The sequence below is a fragment of the Pseudochaenichthys georgianus genome, chromosome 13, assembly GCF_902827115.2.
Source record: "Pseudochaenichthys georgianus chromosome 13, fPseGeo1.2, whole genome shotgun sequence".
Taxonomy (NCBI): domain Eukaryota; kingdom Metazoa; phylum Chordata; class Actinopteri; order Perciformes; family Channichthyidae; genus Pseudochaenichthys; species Pseudochaenichthys georgianus.
In genome coordinates, this window is record NC_047515.1 from 6,981,684 (window position 1) to 6,989,441 (window position 7,758).

The 7,758-nt window shown below is 40.0% G+C and overlaps 1 protein-coding gene across 2 annotated transcripts in view; it reads left to right on the forward strand.

Moving 5' to 3' along the window:
* The window catches only part of pipox (pipecolic acid oxidase), a 43,244-nt gene extending 38,465 nt beyond the window's left edge, over positions 1–4,779 (forward strand). For both annotated transcript variants that reach the window (XM_034096825.1, XM_071205317.1), the window contains exon 8: positions 3,982–4,779. In XM_034096825.1, the coding sequence (XP_033952716.1) occupies positions 3,982–4,112 (131 nt within the window). In that variant the 3' untranslated portion in view covers positions 4,113–4,779. The remainder of the gene's footprint in view (positions 1–3,981) is intronic.
* The last annotated feature ends 2,979 nt before the right edge of the window (positions 4,780–7,758 follow it).

Consider the following 7,758-nt stretch of genomic DNA (forward strand, 5'->3'; position numbering starts at 1 on the left):
AAGCCAAAATCGTAATTGCGATTAAAATACGATTAATTGAGCAGCCCTAGTATGTGATTTGTTAAGGGGGCGGGACGTCTCTCAATCACAACAGAGCCGGCCAACTAACCAATCAGAGCAGACTGGGCTCTGGTTTCAGACAGAGGGTGAAAAGAGGTGCTGCAGCACAGGCAGTATGAGAAAAATAAAGAGCTTTCTGAACATTAAAGCATGAAACATGTCACTATAGAGGCACTAAATAGAAATATGAACCTGAACATTTAAGTAACATGTCCTCTTTAAACGTGAGTCAACTGACTGAAATACAAATATTTCTATCAATTGAATGGTGGACTGGTTTTAAGTGGATTTGTTCACACAGTCTGCAGAGATACCCACACTATCTGCAGGACACACCAAACCTCCCACACAGATCTTAACTTTTAATGAGATGCTCTTGTCCTTTGTGAGAGGTGAAAGCTCCCATGCCTGGGGTCTACACTCTCTAATTAACATGGCGGCGGCCCCCTGAAGGCCAGCCCGCTCTACCTCTCCTCTGCTCTGTTTCTTCCATTGTCTCCTGGCACCTTTCCATCTCTCCATGCAGTCATGTCCTTTACCTAATTATCACTGTAATTAATATCCCGCTCACAGTTCTCTACCTTCAGGGGATCTAGCTGGGTTAAAGGGACTCAAAATCTATAGACCCAGATTAGAAAAATGTTGGTCAAATGAATTACATACCAATTTTCTTTATTAGAAAATATCATGTATTTTTTCAATTGTTAGGTACTTGTACTGCAGTATTTTCACTTCATACTACTCCACTACATTATGGAAGCCAATATTTGACTTCGGAATCCACTATATTTAATTTACAGTTTTAATTACATATAATCTTTTTTAAATTATTAGCTATTACAAAATATGGATACTTTTTTTTTTGTTGACATATATAGGTTAAAATATCCACCAGCATTATATTAGGCAATTTGATTAGCTCTTCATTTTCCAGCTGTAATAAAAAAAAAAAAAACAACACAATAATAATCAGAATAATCTAGAAATGTAATGTATACAATTCTGAAATGGGCCATAATGCTTTTACTTGTGGTACTTTTAGTATATTTGGATGTCGATACTTTTGTACTTATACTTAAAGGTGGGGTATGTAATTTATTTCAGAAACACTTTTTGTTATATTCCATGTAATGCTCTTAACATCCCGATAACAATGAATAAATGCTTTGACAATAAATCCATAAAAAATGTCATCTGTGGAAGCCGTGGCGCTGTAAAAAGCACGACCAATCATCTGAGCCGGCCCGGCTAATGACTGGATGGCCTACCTGCCTGTCAGCCTTCCATCTGGGCACAAACTTATCTCGTGCCCTCATTGGTCATGTGCGCGTTCCTGTGTGTTGGAGGAGGGGCTCTGTGAGGAAGTAGCAGATTTTTTCCGGTTGTGAATTTTCAAATTCTAGCGATCTCGAGCTGGTTTCTCCAAAATGACCTACCCCACCTTTAGGTAAGACTTTGAATCCAGGACTTTTACTTGTAACCAAGTATTTGTTACAATACAAAATTGGTAATTTCACTTTTGGAAAATCTAAGTAATTGTTCCACCACTTATAATTACTATTATTATTATTATGATTTATTCTTACAGCCTTAGAGTAGTGAAGTTAGGATAGTGCAACACAGAGAGTGTCAGCATATTGTGCTGTTTGAAGAATGGGATGTATAATTGTGCTCCGAAAACATAATGGCAACCTCCATCTCATGGCAATTTGGCATGGTGACTCTTGCAGGGTTTCCCCTTGAAAATGCTTTAGGTCCGTCAGCAAGGTCCTGCTACATTGATGAACTACAGAATTATGTTTATCATCATTTCCAATATTGACTTTCATTAGTTAGAGTAGCAGGGAATATTTGTTTCTAGAATAATATACTTACGGTATGGTTTTTGGTTCATCTTTAAAAACGATTATATAGGTTTTATATTAAATTGTATTGTAATCTTTACATTCCTGTCAATAGTTATGTTTTTTGTGATACATTTTTAAACGTATTTATCATAATTATGTAATTATTTAGTCCCTAAGAATTGAGGTCTTTGACCAAAAACAATGTTAAGTATTATTCACGAGAGGAATATTTTACAAGCTATGCTTTCTGCCCTCCTGCTTTAACTGACTTTATTTTCTTGTAGGCTACCTTGATTAAATCAATTAATATTGAATTAATTGATTAAAATGAAAAAATACAAGAAGTATTCTGTCGTCACATTCTTAGAGTGGTGCAATAATGAGTCCTAAAACCTGGAAAATACCTTTCTTACCACTTCCAGTTCCCTTGTCTTGAAGTCAATAGTTTGGTGAACGTGTTTGTGGTCAAGCGTAAAGATGTTCATGTTTTATTCTCGTGAATGTCCAAAGTTTATGTGTACCGTAACACCGGCAGTTGTTAACAAGTGACTCAATGAAACGACATATTGCCATCAAGCGAACACAAGTCCGTCTTTAGCTTAGCAGTGGTGATGTTAGCTAAGCTAAGCGTTAGCTTTTTATTTCTGCCGTTTCTTTTCACCCTTCAAAAATCAAAAAGTAGTGTTAATATTTTGAGATTATCCTGCCAAACAAAATGTGTTAAATATCATAAACGTGTGTTTGTCAAACAAGAATTTGTATAATTCCATTGCTTTTTGTCGAGGAAGCCCTTGTGATGCTTACTTCAGGGTCATCCAAGAAAAATATATTAGCATGCCACCACTCTCTTAACATGCTCTATTAACATGCTCAACAAACCCTAACGTTTCTTTTTTTTTGTGTAGTATTATTTTGGGGGGAAATTGGCAGAGATGGTGATGTGTCCTCTTATTTCATCTCGTTGTGTGTCCTTGCAAGGTTCACAGACTGAACCCACAGACAGTGGACCAGTGCACATTAACATCTAGAACATTTATGTTTGTCAGTCGAGGATCTCCAGAGAACAACTTTAGCCTCTGCTCATTCTGTTCATTAGTCAGCGTTAATTATTCTCCGTGCTCTTTGTACCGTCCTCCGGCAGCTGTGAAGACGCTCAGAGGAATACTGGAGAGGTTCACAGGCCTCTCTAATACAGCAAGAAATGAATGTGTTGCCTTCCTCCCCCTCCTTCACTACTTGCATTTGTCATCAAAGCCCGACACAAGTGCTTTAAAGCAAGTACTGGTGGTGGGGGGGAGGTGTTGCCATGGCTACAAAGTCACCCAGTGGGCTCGGCCATCTATTGAGATTTTCCTTTCTCCTTCTCTGGCGAGATGAAAATTCACGCGGCCAAACTGTCAGAGCCACGCTTTTATGACTTCAAAGCCAGGCAGAATCCACGGGAGCTCCGAGACCTTTGTCAGATGGCAATGTGCTGCATTCCTCAAACCCTGTTAACATTCACAATGCGCCTGTCAGACCTTAGCAACAAGGACAATCACACTGCCGCAATTTTGAAAACACATACTCTCTCATGTGACTCTTAGGCTTGAGCACATGAAGCCATTACACAGAGAAAGAACTGAAATCTCCCTTAATTGAGCATTTGGTCCCAGTCAGAGGTCGCGTTAACCGAATATTTTCCGTCTATGACCGTTTTCTTTTAACAATGACGGGAAAATCTGAAAGCAGTCCGTCATTTTGACAGATTAGAACAAACTCAGCCGCAGCGAGGCTCCAGTGTTATGCCGTGTTATGCATGCCCTCCAAAAAGGAGATGACATCGTTTCCAAACCTAACTTTGCCGTACAGATCATTGAAATGTCTGCGAGTGCTTTACGCTCCCGTGAGGTGCAGTGGGCATGCATGACACCAGCGTTCACGAGAGCCTGTCCCCATCCCCCGTTGACAGTCCACGAGCGTGCTCTCCCCCCCCCCCCCCCCCCAAGATGCTGCTCACGTCATGTTGATTCATCCAACATGGTTTGATAGTCATACGTTCTTTGCTCACTGTAATGATTTATTTTTCTTTCAGGTCACGGCTTCAAGTTCGGACCAATCATTGGCAAGCTCCTGTGTGAGCTCAGCCTGGGAGAAGTGCCCTCCTATGACCTGTCACCTTTCCGAATCAGGCGCTTCCAGGGAAACACCAAATCAGCTTTATAGAGCTGGACCTGTGCCAGTGCAGCATAAACAGATCAAATATCATGTTAGCTGGTCATTTAGCCCTACGTTTTTAATCACAAAAACAAAATGTCTGCTGCTTTTTGTGTAGAAATCAGTTTGTGTTTCCACCTCCGCATTGTGAAATCAGATGTGTAGCGCTAATGCAGCATGAAGGTCAGTGTGTTAGCAGTTAGGCAACTGGTTAACAGTCTGCAGCTTTTTTTGATGATTAAAAACAACTCTTGTGTCTGTATGCTGAATATAAAAATACAGTGGTTCTTAGCTTAAATTGTCGTATACTGGAACACAGGAACACACATAATGGCGCCTTGCTCTCTCAAGGTCTCCTCCTACCTCGTCGCTACTCAAGTGGCTGCCTTGTTGCCTTGCCTCACACATGGGGCGAAGCCTGCGAGCTAGTTCATACATAACGCCCCTTGCCACTCCACAACCAACCAAACAGAGTCTCCTTAATACGCCGCTCTATTACCTGCCAGACATCTCTCCATGCATTGCTAGCTGCTGCTATTGCTGCGGCTACTTCCACGTCGCTGGTGCTTGATTCTGACCAGAGGACCAACATCAACAACTACAGTCTAATATTGTTGTGCAATTGTAAATCCAGCCATCTGTGACAAATGATAATAAAACAAAAACTATAATCTTATTGGCTCGTATGATTTCATGAATCAGTGAACCTCCCTCTCGCTGCTTTCCCAGCATTCACCATTTTGCCAACTACGTGCATGGTTAAAAAGACATCAGCCGTGGAGCCGCGTGTCTCTGTGATGCCAGCTGCGTGCTCAGGCTCTGGAGGTGGCCCTATTGCCTGGATCTATTTCCCCATGTGCCGGTAAACATTTTATTCACTAATCAGACGGCATATTACAATGGATGCCATCCACGGCCATCAGCGGGAATGGGAACATTATGCAGTGAAGCGGCAAAGATCAGTGAGCCAGTTGCTCCCTTGCCTCTAAGTGACTTCAGATGGATAGCACGGGGCCATTATGCAAATGTTAGAAATAGAAGTACATTGAACATGCAAATATTCAACCAAGCAGGGCCAACTGAAACACCTGTGGAACATTATCTAGCTTGTAACATTCCTCAAAGCATAGAACAAAGCCTACTTTATTCCGCACATGATTCTGTTCGCTGCATAATTGTAATGGAGCCCAGTCCACTTATTGCATTATGGGGCCAGACCAGGGCGCACACTGTACATCAGCAGCTAGTAGAGACCCTGAGGAGGGGACAATGTGTTGCAGGGGTCTCAAGTTAAATGGAACTTCTCAGAAAGCACAGGTTAGCATGAATACTTAGGACAGAAAAGACAAGACAGGAAAGGTGGTATCAATTTGAGAAGAGGATTGGATATTAAAGGATGTATTAACCGTAAAGGAAAAGGCCATTTGGATCATTGACAAAGAAATACCATTTTTCATTAAAATGTAAATGTTTGTAAAAGTTGATAATGAGACAGATGTTTGTATCAGGAGGGTATAGAGCACAACACGGAGCTGAAAGGAGAGTGAATATCTGACTTACATTCATCAGGTGGAGACAAATAGGACGCACATGTGTTTATTTCCTTTGCTTGTTGCACTGGCCGAAGGTTTTAAATTCAATGTATGAATAATCGTGCCGCTTTAAGAACCAGACTGACATATTGCAGGGCCTAAAGACACTCCCTGAAGCATGGCCATGTCAACACTGATTTGACAAAAATATGCCACATGCTTTCAGCATCTGTGAGTTTTGTCGAAGTTTATTAAAGATTACACTTTTATTCAACAAGATTCCCAAAACGGCCATGAATAATTAGTTTAAAAGATGTGTGGTGGTCTCACAACCTGAGAGCAAGTGTACTGGCACTGCGGACAGGATGTGGTCTTTTCAGATCTAAAGACTGTACATTTGAAAGATGTGCATTGTTCTTTAGAAAAGAAATACTCATGTACATGTGTACTTGAAAGGTAAGATCCACTTCATGTTATTCATTTTTATTTTTATTAAACAACACTTTTTTTTATAAAATCCCAATTATACCAAGAATAATACAAGTCTTAATGATTGTACTAAGTGTTGAATTTGAATTTCCAAAAGAGTAAGAGCACAATTTAGATTTTTAGTTAGTGTAATTTCTTGGAAGTAAAGTTTGGTTTTGAGCAAAATTAGTCAACTTGTTAGTAAATGTCCCCATGCATACACATTCTTTACTGTTGCAGCTGGGTGGTCAAATAAACACCAGATGTGGAGACGAGGTGTCCTCATGGCTCTAAAGCAGGGGTGGCAAACTCAAGGCCCGGGGCCAAATCCGGCCCGCGACTTCATTTTATGTGGCCCGCAAGAGCTTGCAAAGAATATAATACGTTTATTATACGGTTACATGCTACTTTACAGTATATCTATATATGTTCATTTTAATTAATTTCTTATTTTATAGTTATTTCTTATTTTTATTTATCCTTAATTGTATTAATCTGTGTGAATCTGTGCTGTCCTGTTTTTCAATCTTACCCTGTTGCTGTTAAACTACTGAATTTCCCCACGGGGATTAATAAAGCTCCATTTTATTTTACAGAAGCATGTTCCCGATAAACTGCATGTCCCACAATGCATCTCATGTTGTGACATGCGCACTGAAGAGACTTGCAATTATTTGCCCTAGACTTCTGCTTTCAGACATAATTACAAAGTTATTACCCTATCCAATAAAAATCCAATGCAGAGGCAATAATATAATATAATACATTATTTCATATATATTATGTATTTAATTATGTATATTTATATAGTTACAACCGGCCCTTTGAGTGCAACCATAATGCTAATGTGGCCCACGATGAAATTGAGTTTGACACCTCTGCTCTAAAGGCAGTGAAGAAGCTTCTCTCACAATGTTTCAGTGACATTAGGCTGATGGGAAAGAAGAAAAACACACAGAGACTGAGAATGGCAGCAGAAGTCTTTTCCACTTGGCCAAGCTCACAGAGCAGTGTCCCAACTGTTCTCTCTCTCACAGCAAATCTGCCTCTGTGTCACGGAGCTTTCAGATCCAGATCAGAAGTGACATTTCTCAGAGTGCAACACGTCGATGCAGTGATGAATATTAACATGGCAGAGTAACATGGAGGTGAGTCTGTGACGCTTGTATTTAAATAATGTATTTACATATACATTCAACAAATTGTAGACCTTTAGAGTGGTGCCGTTATGGGAAGATTTGTAGGGGGTCCCTCGAGAAAATTAATATTTTTAGTTGGATTTTGGAATATTTCAGAAAACAGCATTAAAGCAATTGCCAGAGGTACAGATTTTACGGCGCTACCGCTAAGCTAAAGGTAGCTTATATCTGGCATGATGACGTTTACTACTAGTCTCATTTAGTCACTGTGTTTTGAACGCACTTTAAGACGTTCACTAGTGGGGTATTAACCGTCATGCTTTTTATGTCGTAGAACAAACAAATCTCGTAAGCTTGTGTGAACCGCAGATGGAGTCTTTTTTAGACCTGTGAGGTGTTTTAAAAGATGAATTCCTTCACTAGGAAGCCATGGGTTTTGAGCTCAAAGACACAGACTAACACATTCATGTTTTTGATTTCGAAACAGTGAACACACAATAAACAAGATGGAAGATT